The sequence below is a fragment of the Vigna unguiculata genome, chromosome 9 (genome assembly GCF_004118075.2).
Source record: "Vigna unguiculata cultivar IT97K-499-35 chromosome 9, ASM411807v1, whole genome shotgun sequence".
Lineage (NCBI taxonomy): Eukaryota > Viridiplantae > Streptophyta > Magnoliopsida > Fabales > Fabaceae > Vigna > Vigna unguiculata.
The window spans coordinates 37,546,887-37,564,386 of NC_040287.1; the positions used below are offsets into that span (position 1 = coordinate 37,546,887).

At 30.0% G+C, this 17,500-nt stretch overlaps 1 protein-coding gene across 2 annotated transcripts; it reads right to left on the minus strand.

The window, feature by feature from the left end:
• On the minus strand, positions 1 to 6,664 carry LOC114164691 (plasma membrane ATPase 4-like). Of its 2 annotated transcripts, XR_003599584.1 has the most exons (17): positions 6,405 to 6,664; positions 5,168 to 5,287; positions 4,842 to 5,078; positions 3,785 to 4,546; positions 3,574 to 3,696; positions 3,383 to 3,487; positions 3,140 to 3,284; positions 2,875 to 3,039; positions 2,399 to 2,637; positions 2,282 to 2,314; positions 2,098 to 2,179; positions 1,847 to 2,007; positions 1,582 to 1,755; positions 1,026 to 1,208; positions 748 to 929; positions 514 to 581; positions 1 to 435 (listed from the first exon to the last, which is right to left on the minus strand). XR_003599584.1 is itself a non-coding variant. In XM_028049436.1 (16 exons), exons 1-16 carry the CDS (start codon positions 6,450 to 6,452, stop codon positions 339 to 341), a joined length of 2,856 nt encoding a protein of 951 aa, XP_027905237.1. In that variant the 5' UTR covers positions 6,453 to 6,664; the 3' UTR covers positions 1 to 338. The 2 variants fall into 2 exon arrangements, 1 of the variants encoding a protein (XP_027905237.1); XM_028049436.1 differs by lacking the exon at positions 514 to 581.
• Positions 6,665 to 17,500: the final 10,836 nt, after the last annotated feature.

Below are 17,500 nucleotides of genomic sequence, written 5' to 3' on the forward strand. Positions count from 1 at the left end.
TTGAATTCATTATTGAGCTACGTTGATCAAGATGGGAAATATATCGAGTTTTGTTCATCAGAAAAAAAAAAAAAGAGAGCTTAACAGTGACCTTGATATCATTTAACACTCTCAAAATAAGACGTAAGTAAATCCTATCTACCATGTTATTTGGTATCTAAAGAGCATAGCATCTCCTTGAGCTACTGACACAGATGAAAAGGAACAGTAACCGTTCAAATTTTCACAAAAGGACCTTCATCCTAATATAAAGACACATTAACTTAGGTCTTCATTATATTTGTTGTTTTTGTTCTTGGACAGCACCAGAGTGGCTTCTTGAAGATTGTCCAAGCTTCTTAAACTGTGTAATGCTGTTGGATTGTGTCAATGTCAAGTCCTTTCAGCTTCACCACTGACTCAACATGTCCTTTCAGAGTATGAAGCTCCCTGAGTCTGTAAACCAATATAAGAAATATCTCTGTAAGACATTATCACTATTTGATAATTACCACTTCATGAAGGACAACTTACATATAGCTCCTTAGGTGCTTTTATTGATGTTTTCCAATTACAATTAGAGTTTCATCTAAGTGTAATTCCTGTAATAAAGGTTTAATGCAGATTACCAAGATGAAACTCTAACTATGATTGGAGAACAAAATAAAAAAAAGTACTTGTGGAGTTATATGTTGTCTCTTCATCAATCATTTCACACACAAATTTATGCCACACAATGGCACTGTGGAAGTGGATTCAGTGTCTTACCTAGCAACCTCAGCACGTCTCTTAGCTTGTTCAGCAATCTCTGAAAGCTCCCTGTAACTGTTCTTGTCATTGAAAAGGTTGGTTGTTTCAGGTGGCTGAAGACCGTGAAGAGTTCTCTGTGCAGTTGCCCATTGTGCTTCTCTCTCTTCTTTTCCATAGTCTTTCTTTGTAGTGAAGGCAGTCTGTGATAAACAAGTTTTGAGTTTTGAAGTTTCTGGTTTAAAGATCAACAATGCCATTAGTAATAAAAATAATAATAGTAAAGATGAACATATTACCTTGTTCTCTAAAAGATTGTCCCAAGCCTTCCCACTGAGAACATAGCGGATTGCGAATTTAAGTATATCAAGTGGAACATATGTCACTAAACTGTAGAGCCAGATTACACCAGCCCAACCCCATCCCATTCCCTCAATTCTTGCAAAGCCCCAGTTAGCATATACTGCTAGAAATGTTGCCACCTATCAATCATGAAGCAAATTATTATAGCCACAGAAGAAAGCCAAAATGCCAAAATATTTTTGAACTGATCAATCACATAGTGGAGTACCATTGAATTGATTTTCATTCCGTTTCAATGCTAAGTTTAGTTAGAGATGTGGTTATTTTTTCTCTTGTGGATGTAAATATTTTCTAGCTACATGGTTTTAGTGCTTCAGTTTATATTATTTTAACAATGATGGATGTGGATGGGAAGTGAGTGACATGTGAAAGATCATGATGACCAGGTTCTTGACAAAACGCAATGACACTGCTCTTCAATCACACAATCAGAAGATAAAGTAAGAAACAACTATATGTACTAGGTGCTGATAATAGGAGATTCTAGATTACCAGCTGTGCAATCATAAAAGCACTCAGTAGGAGAAGACCAGGTCTTTCAACATAAGACCAGCTGCGGGACCTTGTGACAAAAATCAGTGCTTGACTTATAATACTGACTTGTAGGTACAGGGCTGCCATCATTTCTCCGGGGCTATTTCTTATAGACCTCACACCAAACTTGTCCTGCAATTGGGAAAATTGTGCTTATGGCTCTTACAGTTTTCTCCATTTGGTGGTGATAATATTGAGGAAAACCAAAACTATAAACTATTACCGAGAAGAAACTGGTATCCTTAATGAGCCAGAAAAATACCACTGTCATTAGTGCCAAGTAACTACCTAGCACAACACCAGTGGCAAAAATCTCCCTCAGCTTCCAGCTGTCTGGCAGTGGAGATGGTTTCACTCGATCCTTGGAAATTGTCATGATGGTACCTATGTAATAGGGGTGAATGAAATCAAATTAAACTTTTTCACAGAATAGTCTATATAAACAGCCTGAAGGTTAAATAAGGATTATCTTACCATCGTTTAGTATTGCAATAATCAACACCATGAAGGGTGCAAAATCAAATTTCCAAATCAATGCAATAAACATGAAACCAAACTGCCACAGAGAAGTAGATCACATAAATTACATGAACCACGTATATATATGTGTTTGTAAAAATGTTGACATGTTTTTTGAGTTAACATTTTCTGCACTTACCACTATACGAATGGTGATGGACACTGCATAGATCTGCCATAATCAACACTTCTGAGTTAGGTTGTTAAGATATTAAATAAAGTCAATCAATCAAATTATGCATGCAAGGAAACTAACAGTATAATTCTTCATCCTTTGGAAAATTGCCCTGCTGGTCAGCACTGCACTAATAATGACACTCAGACCAGGTTCGGTGAGGACAATGTCAGAAGCACTTCTAGCAGCATCTGTGGCATCAGCAACAGCAATTCCAATGTCTGCTTTCTTTAATGCAGGGGCATCGTTGACACCATCACCTGTCATTCCACATATATGCTTCCTCTCTTGAAGCCTCTTCACGATTTCATATTTGTGTTCTGTCATGTCATAGTGTGAAGAAAACATGAATAAAATGTTGTTTGATATGAAACATGTCACCATGAAGGTTAGTATTGTTAAAGTAAGTACTACGTAGTCCCATTTCACCAGCTTGCAACGAAGCCATGAACGTTGAACAAGAAAAAGGATGTCTAAAATGGATTAAAACAAAAAAATGTGTGACAGTGTGATGCTATCAAGTACCATGATGATTATTATCCTGGACAAGGACCTACCAGGAAATACTCCAGCAAATCCATCAGCTTTCTCAATCAATTCATCAACTGGAAGAGCTGAAACAGAAGCATCCTTGCTTTGTCCAAGCAATGAAGAAGATGGGTACATGTTTGTTCCCATCCCAAGCCTTCGGCCAGTTTCCTTGGCAATGGCAAGCTGATCACCTAGAGAACAAGAAGCCCACAAAGAGTTTCTAAGCTACATGATTCTATTTTTAGTATGAAACATGAACTACAAGAAATAATGGTCTCCCTCCAATCTTACCAGTAATCATCTTAACATTCACACCAAGGTTCAGAGCTCTTGTGATGGTTTCCGCACTGTCGTGCCTTGGAGGATCGAAAAGTGGTAGAAGACCAACAAACTGCCATGGTGCACCAGGACTATCCTTGTTTTTCTCAGGTACCTCCTGTTATGCAGAGACCATGCAAACAGCAATAGATGAAGGAGGGTAGTCAATAATTAATGGGTTGGAGAAGAGAAATGTTAAATATCAGCTTTGCTAACCTGTTTAGCAACACCTAACGAACGGAGTCCACGCTCAGCAAACTTGTCAATCACTCCATGAACCCTCTTTCTGACATCTTCTTTGCAGTTGCAGAGGTTCAATATCTAAGCCAGGAAAAAGAAGTACATTGTTCATCTAAAATGTTCACAAATGAACCAAATAGTGGTAAGGTAACAGAACACATATTTACCTGCTCAGGAGCACCTTTGCTAGATCGATGCCAATTTCCATCAGAATCAATGTAAGTTAGAGCAGTCCTCTTGTCCACAGGATTGAATGGAAGAAAGTGGACCTCCCTGATACCAGCTCGTGCCTGATAAATTCACAGTAGAAGTTAAATTAATATTTCTTTTATCTTCATTTATCCCAAATGACAGTGAGCACTGTTTTGACATATTTACCTCCTTTGGATCAGCAAGCATCCCAACAATTGCAGCATCTATAGCATCCTGATTCTCAGTCCTAGAAGCCCTGGCTGCAAGAAGGATAACATAATCCTTCTCAATACCCTTGGCAAAAACTTCAATCAGATTCTTGTCAACACTGAGCTTATTTAGGGTGAGAGTCCCAGTTTTGTCACTGCAGAGGACATCCATTCCTGCCATTTCCTCAATAGCCGTCATACGTTTTGTAATGGCACCTTGCTGTGAAAGCCTGTGAGAACCAATAGCCATAGTGACAGACAGAACAGTTGGCATGGCAATCGGAATTCCTCCGATCAAGAGAACTAACAGATTGTCAATCCCATCTCTGTACTTGCGGTGTTGTATTGGGTACATGACTATGAGCTCAATGATTATTCCAACCGCAATGGAGCAAATGCAGAAGTTACCGATTGCTGTAAGGACTTTCTGGAAGTGACCAACTTGGTTGGTGCTGTCAACCAGATGAGCAGCCTTGCCAAAAAAGGTGTGCACCCCAGTGGCAATCACCACTGCTTCTATCTCACCCTTCTTCACGGTTGATCCAGAAAACACTTCATCAGAGGGATTCTTTGTCACTGGGAGAGACTCTCCTGTCAAAGCAGACTGATCAACACTCAGAGCATCACCCTCCAGAAGACGGGCATCAGCAGGAATGATATCTCCCAGTTTGATGCTGACTATGTCTCCTGGGACCAAAATTGCAGCATCTTGTTCTGTCCATCTCCCATCTCTCAGAACCTGAATTTTTTTTTTCGGCAACAGCAAAAATTTAAGATGAGTGTAGAATTGAGAGAGTTTGAACAAGATGAAAACAAAGAAGATGAGGAAACATCTATCAATTCATTATGTTTTTCAGATTTTAAAACTTAATATGATTAACACTTAACTACCAAGCAGTTTGAAACTGTTTGACAAAACTCTGCTTAAAACCAAAAAATGACAAGGGAATCTAAGTGACCCTTGAAAATCTGAAAACACTTCATGTTGGATGCATGATATATGGTACAAATTTAGATTATTAGATTGAGGTTACCTTGGTCTTGGGAGCTAAACCAGCCATGAGTGCAGCAGCTGCATTACCAGCATTGTTTTCTTCGATGAAACTGATGGTGGAGTTAATGAACAAGAGAGCAATGATACCAACGAAATCTTGCCAATCCGGAGGCCTTCCTCCACCATTGGCCAGAGCAATGGCCATTATAGCAGCAGCTTCCATAACCCATGACAAGGGGTTCCACATGAAACCCAAAAACTTCAAAATTTTGCTTTCCTGTTCACCATACAACAATTCAGTGAGGGATGAAAACCAAACTTAACTTCTCTGTGACACAAGAACAAACATCAACAAGACAGAAAAACCTTTTTCTCTTCCAATTTGTTTGGTCCAAAAACTTGAAGCCGACTGGCTCCTTCCTCCGATGTTAGACCTGCTCTTGAACATTTCAGCTGCTCAAACACTTCCTCCACCGGAATTCGTTCCTGCAATTATGTGACACTGTCTCGTTATTTCTCCAATTATAAAGATGGTTTACTTTGCTTCAGTTTTTCAGCCTTTTAAAGCTGATTTCATGAACAATCATTTCAGAATTATATTCAGTTTTTAACAAGATTGTTCATTTTGTGACAATTATTTTGAAAGCGATGCTTAAAGATAATTTGAACTGGTTGACAACATTTAAACTCAAGAACAAATAATCAAAATTAAAAAATATAAATTCAGAATTATCAGGGGTGCACGTCATCACAATCAGAAAAAAAAAATTGAATTTTTTTGTAAGTTGCCTGCACTTGTTGAACAAGTTACCAGTGAGATTAAACGTGTTTTCTCTAAAATTAAGCATGCAACAATATTTTGATATAATACTAATTCGTATGCAAGAGAAAAAGTGCATGGAAATAGAATATGGTGATGGTGTGAGGGACACGCGTCAGAAGCTAGCTGATTCCTTTCTTTCCGTGCCACAGTAGTTGTCACTTTTTTCCGAATCAACATCTATCTCATGCTAACTATACATCCATATAAATAGAATAAAATAAAAAAAAGAGTTATTCAACTCACGTAACGTTTTTTCACTGCAATAATCTCGTATAATAAAAATACACACGTCAAAATTCAATTAAAATTTATGATAACTTTTAATAAAAAATATTAGTTCATTTATTCGTATTGTGCGTACAAACAAAGTGTTATAAACAAGGCAAGATTCGGGAACGAAAGGAACTGTTAGCGTAAAAAGAGGTTTCTGGTTCACGCGGAAAAAGGGTCCATCTTTTTCCTAAATTCACAACTCCAATAAATATTCATTTATATATATAGATATAACGTAAAACTCATTCTTAATTACAGGTAAATAAGACAAGCAAAATATTTTTTTTTTATGATCATGAAACAAACAATATATACAGTCTCTGGAAAAATCACGTAATCAAAATCAATAGAATGGTGATCATTTTGTATACTTTACTTTTGGAATTCTGACATAAAAGAAAGACTGAAAACGAGGAACATGTCATACAAGGTTGTAGTGCATGCGAGAAGAAAGTTAAAAAACATGGTGGTTGGTGCTTAACCGAAGAATGAGAAGAATGAGAATACCAGATCAACGTTCTCGTTTTTGATTTCCTCAAGGCTGATACCGCCCATGTTGGAAGGTGTGGAGTGGTGGTGTTGCAATCAGAATGGAAGAAAGAGAAGGAGAAGAAGATGTTGCAGAGGGTGCAGTGGCTTATGGGGGTGCTATATATATATATATATATATGAATGAGTAGTGAATGAATGAATGTGGTTGTGTTTGCAATGGGCAATAGGTAAAGAAGTTGTAGGTGTAAGAGATGTAGTAGTGGTGGTGGGTACCACAATCCAACACTTTTCTGCATTGACCTCCCATGTTCATTGATGCTATCAGGGGTAGGTATTTTCCTTTCAATTAACCTTATTCTACTTCCCCTTTTTCATGGAAACGTTCTTTACTTTTCCACATCACATTAATTTCCCTCTCTTCATTTCTAACACTTCTTTTTATCTTATTATCGTCTATTAAATACATAATTAATGTTTTTGGAAGTGGATTTTGTAAAGTTGAATTATGTTTGCTTAATATGATATTAGAGTCATGGATTAAAGTCTATATTCTGATCCGACTTAAGTCCGTCACGGTTTTGTCCTTAAAACACACCACAGAGGATAAGAGGAGGAAGAAATATTTAAATTGCACGCCAATATTCCTACCGCAGGTCTGACAGGCATTACTAAGATTAACCACCACGTTTCCGATATATTGTTTGCTTTAGAGGATGAAACCTTGTCGGCACCCAATAATATTTTAATTTACTTTGTTTATTTATTTATCATATAACCAAATAATATGTGCTAATTTATAATATTTTTTATTATGTAAAGTGGCATTCTAGTTTTGTTGGAAACTATTACTCACAATATATATGATTGTATTTTTAACTTATGTCTTTGTATATATATCCTTCTTACGTACCAGTTTTAATTTGTTATCTAATATGTTATGTTTATATTTACAGAAAATTTTAGATTAGAAGATGTACTTAAAAATCCCTCTTTACTAATATTTAGCAATAACATCAAAACTTAGTTTTTCTCTTAAAAAAGTAATGTTACCCTCATTTTTTTAGTAATGTTACAAGCATGTTACTTAAAACCATTTGAGAGGAAATAATAATTTCGACATACTTATACAAACCTACTATTTTTGGAACTCACATTCTTAATATTATTTTGTTATTAATATTTCTATGAACATTTATTTATTTTTAAAAATGGCATTTTTTTTTGTCACGAAATTTTAGAATCAAAGCAACATTTTTAATCCTATTTTTTCTTCAACATGATAGAATGTTTGTGACTTATATATATATATATACTATATGGATTAACAAGACATGGAATCTTTTAACTGGAAATAATTCTTTCAAATTCAAAATTATTCATCTTGAATTTGCATAATATTCTATATTTTAACCATTAAGTCAAGTGCCATTGATTATTTAACATGTGAAAATTAATTAAATAAATATTTATAAGTTAATATGCAATCACGATGACTTTAAAAAGTTTATGATGAAGTTGATTAATCAAGTATAATCTTTAAATTGTATGAAAAATGTTGTAAAATTAATGACCATTATTTAATAGTTACATATGCATAAAAAATTAATGATCAATTAATTAGGTTTGCCGACACTTGTTCCTTGATAAATGAATCCTTGTCCCTATCTATATGTTGATTTTATAACTTTCTATTAGAGTTATTCTTTTAGACTCTTGAGAAAAGGAAATCAATTGTTTTTTTTTTCTTTAAAAACTATAAACTTTTAGATATATTCTTAATTAACGATTTACAAGAATAAAGAGGAAATTATTCTATTTTAAAAGAAAAGACATAATAAATCAATATGAAGTATTAATTTTAATTTACCTAAAAAAATATATATGACTATTCTGTGCTTAAGGATCGAAAGAGTAAATTACTATAAAGCAAGGAAAGTTATGTGTATTTTTATGATAATAGTGAAAATGAAGAATAATTAAATTCTCATGCATTCACCTTAATTCTACCACTAGGGCACGCGTAAACTGGACCAATCACGTTATTGTTTTAAAATCTACGTTTTAAAAACGATTTTGATCTGTTGGTGAGAAAAAAAACTCAAAAACTTGATTATTCTGCAACATCCTTCAACAATGAACACATCATAAAAGACGTTATACATAGTTTAAGATACCATTTTTTTTTTCTTTACTAAAATTATGTAAAAATAAGTTGTCTAAAAATTGTGAAATTAAGATTATTATTTTTATATTTTTTAATAACATATGACTATCCATGTTTCTTATACATTCAAGAAAATCAAGAATGATAACAATAACTAAAATGTTGGATCGTAAGAATATTTCATGTATAAAACCTTAAAATAATAAGTTACCAAATTATTTTCAAAATCAATATTTATTTTTACTTAATGCTTGAATTTTAATATAAAATATTTTTTAAGAAAATACTATCACTACTAGAATTACATAATAAGATTAATTCCATCTTCAATTTAAAATTTTGAAATGATAAATTTATTAATATTGAAATTTCTTATTTTTATTAGACATGATATTTAAAGTTGTACTTAAATTTGATGGATGAAATTATGTAATTATGAATATTAATCAGTTGCTTAAACCGACATTCTAAACTGAAAGTTTTTTTTTTCTTGTCATTAAAGTAGATATAGATAAGAAGTTTATCCCCTATGGTTTTAAATTTATTTGAAAAAGAGAAATGAGTTTGGTTAATTGTTTGGGCATGGAATATATAGACAAAAATAGGTGTTGTCTTTTATTTGAAGAAGAAAATGGAAGCATAATTGCATTTGGAGAAAAAGTTAATGGAGGAAAATAAGTGAGAATGAAGATGAATCACGCAACACTGCAAATCATTATTACACTCTTCCACACAAAAAACCTAAATCATTGCGCAATAATCTTTTTCTTCTTTCTTAATTATTATTATTATTGTTTATCTCAAACAAATTCTTCTTTTCAATAAAACAGAACCACGTGTATGTTTCATCATTCTGCACTTTCCATGTTCTTATTCTCATAATAAAGGCTATTTTTTTCATTCACAATTTGTGTTTAGAAAATTATAAGAAGTGATGTAAGAAAATTATAAAAATCAGAAGTGAATTTTGAGTCACGTTGAATCTTAAAAGTCAGGTTATAATGTGAGATTTTGATTTTATTTTTAATAAAATGATTTTCGACAAATATTATTAATTTATATGCTAAAAATTATACTTCAAAAACATTAATTAAATGTATTTGAAATTTAAATATATAAATTGAGAGAAACATTTAAATTAATGATAATAATTAAGTGCATGGTTAGTTGAAGCAGCTTTTCAATGTAGATTAGAAATTCGCATAATTAATTTATAATTTATAAAATAGAGATTAAGAATGAGATATATTATATTTAAGTGAGGATCTAATCTAATAATGTTATATGAAAAATAAAAATTGTTACGAAAATGTAATAAATTTCAACAGAACGCGGAGAAATAGTGTAACGCAAATCGGATAGGTTGTGAAAGAAACATCCAAAGATGCAGCAACAGAACGTGACATCATTTCATTTTGTCTTTTGAGCATTTCGATGTATTTAAAAATTAAAATAGATTATATTAAAAAGAAAAAGGTAAATTTGAATATATATATATATATATATATATATATATATATATATATATATATAATAGAAAATAGATACGTTAAGAACTAATTTTATGTTTAGTGTTCTTTTTAAAAAATAACAATTGTAAATTATGCTATGTACAGTTTTTCACAATAATTACATTATAAAAATCATATTGGCTGGTATTTTTTTTTATTATTGGTTGAAATTATATATATTTTTTAATGATCATTAGTTTATATAAAAGGTAAAATATTATAACTATGATACTAAAATTAAGAGAATTAATGTTTGTTTGATATTATATCGTTGACTTAGTAGTAATAGATGCATGTCTATAGTTTCATTTAATTTGCATTTACTTACAAATTTTATTTCATTTTTAAAATTTTTTATTGAAAACCTTATATTTGTTAAATAAAAGTTAATAGCTTATTAAGTACTAACACTTTAAAGTATAAACAGAATTTTATTTTATTATTTTTAAGTCAAGAAAATGTATATCTATAATAATTAATAATAGACAATAATTTTTTATAATATTTTTATATACATTTTATTTCTTTTTACCTTTCTTATTTTTTGTTATTTTAAATTTAATTAACTTATAATTTATATCATCTTCGATTATACTAAAAATAGTCATAATAATGGAGCGAGAAAGAATGGGTTTAAATATTTTATCCTCGTTCTCGATATCTAATAGTATAAAATTGTACAAAAATAAATATTTATGATTTTTAATATTAATTTAGTAATTTTTTTATAAAAGTTAAAAACAATAATTATATCAAATATTTAATTTAAATGTTAAATTCTGAAAAAAATATATAAATATCAAATAACAATTGAATAATAACAATTGAATAAAGATAAGTATGTTAAAAATAAGTATGAAGCTACAAATCAAATAAAAGTTAATATAATATTGTAGATTATTTAGTAGATTATAGGTGCTTTAGTATTTTGAAATAGAGACAGAAACATACGAGGACAGGAATAAAACAATTCTATAAATACTCATCTTTATCTCCTTATTTAAATTAAAAAATTATGTATTATCTATACTTATATTTATACTTTATATTTATACTTAATCAATTTGTAAATTTTTTATCGATCAAGTTCATTTGACATTCCTAACGAAAAATTATGGTAAAAATAATTAATAAAAATTAAAATCTCTTTATAAGTATGTTTTTATACATTTTTATTATAATTTTCATTTTAATTATAATTATTTTTCCTTATAATAATAATTATATTAACTTTTTAATTGAATTGATTTTTTTGTTTGTTTTAGAAATGTAGATAACAAGTGTTTGTATTTGTATTTGTATTAGTATACTATAATATTCTTTATTCTTTATTTGTTTTACAAAAATATGTAAATATATAATTATATTGGCTTTTTTATGTGTTTTGAGATGATAGAGATTGAGTAATATGTTTTATATTTACATCGATGATAAAATGAATGATTATGGTGACAAATATTCAAATGACATATAGTCTTAGTTGTATTTTGTCGTGCTAAATATTGAAATCCATTCAGAAGTGAGATATATAATGACTTTACTAATGGTCATAAGTAAATTAATATAATAGGTAGTCATAAAATTAAATAAGTTCGTATAATGAATTTAATGAATAGATACAATGAATTGTCTTAATTTCATTAAGTTGTTGATGGTATATGTTAGTAGGTTTTTACATTAGTAAGATTTTTCTGGGATAAGTTTACAAATATAATATGTGTATTTGGAAAGTTGTCATAATTTTTTTTTTTTTTGAGGTAATGAATGTGTGCAAATGTGTAGTTTTTAATCCATTTGTTTAGATAAATAATGAATCTAACGATCTAATTTTTTATGATATAATTCTTTGATTCTCTTCAAATAATGAGCTTATAGAGTTTGGGAAAACAATTTTTTTCCAAATACATAATGTTAATGTGATGATAAGAGAATAAATAAAATTGTACATCTAGAAGAAGATGGGACAAAGAGTTTTCATTTAAAAAAAATAACATTTTGTACCATTCTTTTATAAATTCAATATTTTTTTTTTGTAAGATGGAATAAAGAGTTTATATTTTAAAAAACAACATCTTGTATCATTCTTTTCTAAATTCAATATCTTTTTTGGTATATATATATATATATATATATATATATATATATATATATATATATATATATATATATACCTTTTAATGATATACGATTGTCCTTTGAGTGCTATATAACAAAGAACTTTGTACTTGCACCTTGTATTCAAATGAGATTTTTTTTTATATTTAATAATAAAATAGTTGTATTTATGAATAAAAAATAAAATATGCTAAAATACATTTTACTTAGTTTGGCAAACAAGGAATATTACGCCATACATGTATTACTAAAATATTATTTTGCACGTATCTAAATAATATTGCCCTCCATTTGTAGCGGAACGCAACTAGGGAAGTACAAAACGCAATATACATTACAATAAATTTAGAGCATTTATTCTAAGTTTCCCTATTAAGTATTTACTTTTTGTTTAATTAAAAAAAAGTGACCAAGGCCTAAAATTTCCAATATATTTATTTTGGTGTAAAAAAGCGACAAATTATTTTAAGTATTTCGAAAGTGGAACGCATATATTTCTAATATCTATTTCTTGAATGGATGCATAAACCGATAAATAAAAATCACTCCTTACACTTCTGTTTAAGTTAGGCAAACACGTTAGCTTGTAATGATATTTGGATTATGTTATTTGATTTTTTTTTTAAATTGCATGATATATGCAGACATTGTTAGTTTAATTTGATTCACCAAATTTTCATATCTTCTTTTTAAAAGTGGTCATAAAAAGACTATAACAAAAAATTGACGTGCGTTTTTCTTTTCTTTTCTTTTTCGTATACCACATTTGTTGATGAACATTTTTTTAGTTCATAAATATTTAACACGATGCTGAATTTAACTAGACTTTTTACTAAGGGACAATTATACTTTTTGATTGAGTGAAGCAAAACAAAAAAAGACAGATACAAAAATAAAATAAAAGAGAAATAAAGTAAATGATAATGCGATTGTTGAGTAGACAAAAATAAAAAGAAAGAAGTTATAACTTCATATTTTATAATAATCATGTATGAAACTATAAAATTAATAAGAATATAAAACTATAAAATTAATAATAATATAAGATAAAATATGATAAAATTTATTAGGTTATTATGTTACTGAGTTTGCTGGATTGTAAAAATTTGACCTGCATAATCCATAATCTACTCGGGTCAGAGGCGGGACGGGACAAACTAGTCCACGATCCACATAAAAAAAACTTACACTTGTGTATGTTGCTTACTTCCTTCTAAACTTCTTCGTGAACATTACAAAGTCATATATAAGTGAAAAGACAAGTATTATGTATGTTTGAATGTGCTAAAATTTGAAAAATTCAACATGCACTTTAAAGTACAAATATAAATATAATAAAAATGTTGGATTATCAATTAATCATTAAGCTCTCTAAAATTTTTACTTAATTTTGTAAACTTACTAAAAATTTTCAATTGAACACCGAAAAATTTTATCATAAGAAATAAAAAAAAAATAGTGCAATATGCGAGTCAGAACCTATGCGGAACGAGCCAAACTTTTTTACCTGCAATTTCAAAACGGAAGTAACCGACAAAACTTGCATTTTATAGGTCAAGTGTGAGGTGTTCCTAATCAAGCCAGGCAGCGTGCATTACCACCCATACTTTTTTGAACATTCACTTTGTTAAACATCGGTAAGATACTTAAAATAAACTTAGTTACATACCTAATCTTCATTAAAAATAGAAACGCATTTTATAAGATTATTTGCCAACCTAAGGAGTTTATCCTTATCACTGAATGCTTATGAACGAAATAAAGAAAAAATAACGTTTTTTAATAAATGAATTTCGTTACATATGTAATGAACTTTTCCCTTCTTTTTTTTCAGCAATTATTTATTTATTTTTCATTTATAATTTAATTTATATTATAACGGATTGTCACATTCTTAGAATTTTAAATTCAAAATATTCAGTTTATTTTACGAATACATTTTATTTATTTACTTCTAGTTAAGATACATAAATGCTTGCTAATTGATTTATTCGAAGAGGAATATTTTCTTATTAACGTGACCAACCAAATTATATTTAGTTGGCTGTTAAATTTACATAAAATTATTAGAATGAAGTGACTAAGAATGCCATTTCAAACAACAATGACTTTAATCAATTTATTTAAAGACATGAGAATTATGATATTAACAAATGTTTTACCAACACCACATTACACACATAACTTTATATTTCAAGTACTATATGTCCAATCGAAAAGCTATGTTTTGTAGTTTTCATAACTCAGTTGAAACATGTCCACATGTCAAACGCATAATTAAATGGCAAATTAAGCTATAATAAGAAAATTTGGTTGACCATTGTGAGAGTAATTATCTTTGGAGTGTTAATAATGATCCTTCCACAAATCATTTATTGGCCGAAATAAAGAGCTTTCAAAACTGTGAATAGGAAGCTTTCACCATGCACTTTATTCACCGTTTCTTTCCTCTGTGCTCCATGGAATATAATATGCATTTGTGCTTCAAAGATAAAAATAAAATTGTGAATCTAGGTAATAGAATATAACCATGGTTCGTAAAAAATAAAATAAAATATATTTTTTGTCACTGTGGAAATTGAAATTATTCTCCTCTCAAAACTTTGCCCCAATTTTTAAAATACATTAATTTAGTCATTTTAATTAGATTGTTTATGTTTCTCAAATGTTTTGAAACCTCAAATAAACTTAACAATATTTGGTTAAAATAATTAAATACACATATTTTTAAAGTTTGAGAACTAAATTAAACCAAAGTTTTGAAAAGGAATTAATTCCAATTTTCACTTAAAGTTAATGGACCAAAGACATATTTAACCCAAAATAAAAGTATATGAAAATAGTATTCACGCGATCTTGACATTAAATTTATTGAAAATCTAAATTTAAGTTTTACGTTAAACAAAAATGAAAAAGTTAAATATCATACAAGAAAAACATAGATAAAATTGTTATTTTAAGATTTTTAGTTGAAAATAACATCAATTTCTTCCGTAAATTAAATCCATATATAATGAAATTATATCTCTTTGGTGATCGACTCACTAAAATTAAAGACATAAAATTTTTGGATTGAATAAGAAATTTTGAATTGTGTCTTATCATTGTTCATGTATGCAAAGTGGTCCTTGGTGATTGCATGGAAACATTACCCCCACAAAGTTCCTTAGGGTTTGTCTTTTTGACCTACCAAGTTAAATAGAAGATGGACACGGGTGGAGTATAAAGTTGAATAAAGAAAAGGGTCGGGAAAGAAAGGCAGAAATAAGAGATGCCATTAGAATAATTATTATTGGCGAAAAAGGTTGAATAAGGTGTAGTTGTGCTAAAATCTGATTGGCACACTAACCAAAAACTAATTTTGAATGTGATGAGGAGGAGCAAGTGGAGCAAAGATTCTCAATGGATTGGCTCTCAAAATTCCTGTTGGCTGGGTCAGGACGAATGTATACGATAGCAATCATTCCCAAGGACAACTACTTTATCTATGCTTCGAGCATTGTAAAATCACCACATATTTTCTTTCATTGTCACACAAGTTTAAAATTACTTCTACATGTAATCACAGTTTATTCACATTGCTTGAGACTTTAAATCTGGATTGCCATAATTAGAATTTGAGAGATTATGATTCTACAACGATAGTAACATAAAACAGAATTGAAATTGAGTTTCCAAAAGTTTAAGTGACATAATTACAATATCATGAGTAAATTACTTACATAATGATTAGGTATGATTCCTTTAAGAAATGATATCAGAGAGATATAATATTAATTAGACATAAATTCAATTTACGTGTAAAATATTGATATTAACTTCAATCCACAACATTAATCCAAAACATAAATTTTTTTGATTCATAAGTTTTATTCTTATATAATAATAAACTTTCTCACTTTTAATTGGAATTTTAACTTATATTTTGTCTACCAGAAAAGCACATAAAACATAAAAGCACAATTGTGTAGACAATGCATCCATACTCAAGTGGCAAGACATTTTTTTTTTGTGTGTGATAACTTCGAATTTTTTTCTGGTTATACGATTTTGATGGGATTGGGGAAATTACACTGAACCAACCATTTTTTTAAAGTAGTATTCTCTTCTCTTCGTATCCCCACCCTTATGCTATAGCTAGGCCGTTATATATTAGTATCTTCATAATTCATTTATTCCAGACTTTTTGGCTCCAAATATGAAGTTGCACAAAACCAAGACAACAAAGTTAGTGACTTTATACGAGGACATGACAACGCTTTAAGGAAATTTTGCATACATATTTTAACAACATAGGAGTGAACATGTATAAAGTTTTTTTTTTTTTGTGTGTTCATTGTAGTTACTGTGTTGTGAAGTGGTGATAGGATTATGATATGATATTTGATGGTGGAAGTTAGGTTTCTCACGAGAAGAGTGGTAGGAGTTGTGTGTGGAGAAGGCAAAAGAGAAGGTTGGTGGCAACAGAAGAAGAAAAGGGAATGGCACGAGAGAAATGTAAAATTTGGGAAAGTGGAAAGTATATGATGGATTCTGAAAGTTGGTTATGGAAGTAGCTAGGCCTCCATCATATATTGAGGCAGTGCCAGATTCTAGAAAGAGAAAAAAGAGAGTCCTTGGAGATGGGTTAAGTTCCATGTGAAATTGTCACATGTAAAGAGAAGGCCATTACCTTGTCAATGAAGACGTTCCTTTTTCTGTTATCCCCCAGAATCTTATCGAACGCATCTTAGTTTTACAATTGGCAATGAGAGAAAAAAAGAGTTAAAAAGAATTTTTTTGACACATTTTAGAGATCATTTACCAAAAGGGTAGATTTTTATTTGTGTGACTTGCACAATTATATAGTTGAGAGTTTATGGTAATAGTACCTAATGCTCGTATTAAGTTAAGATTGAGAGAGAATGATGAGAGGTGTAAGTTTGAAGATTGAGAATTTGACAAAGTGTAAAATGGAGGTTGATGGGGAAGAAGGACAAAGAGTACGTCTTCATAGAGGCCTCTGTTATTGGGTATCTAAATGATTATAATGTGAATTATCGTACATAAGAAAAGGACTTGCTGAATTATGGCCCTTAGACATACACTGAACTCGTCTTTGGTCTTTAACCTACTTTTTCTCAGACCCTTCCATTTTGTATCAACCGTTCATTCTCACATGATATGATGCGTATCCAATTTCACCACTGCTCTCTAGTTTCAACGATCCCAACTGGATCAAATCATGACGCTAAATCTAGGTTTTACTTATTCTGTTATTATTGTTCCATTGTGGGATGTTAGCCACACATTATTTAAACTTTCTCTTTTACAATATGGTC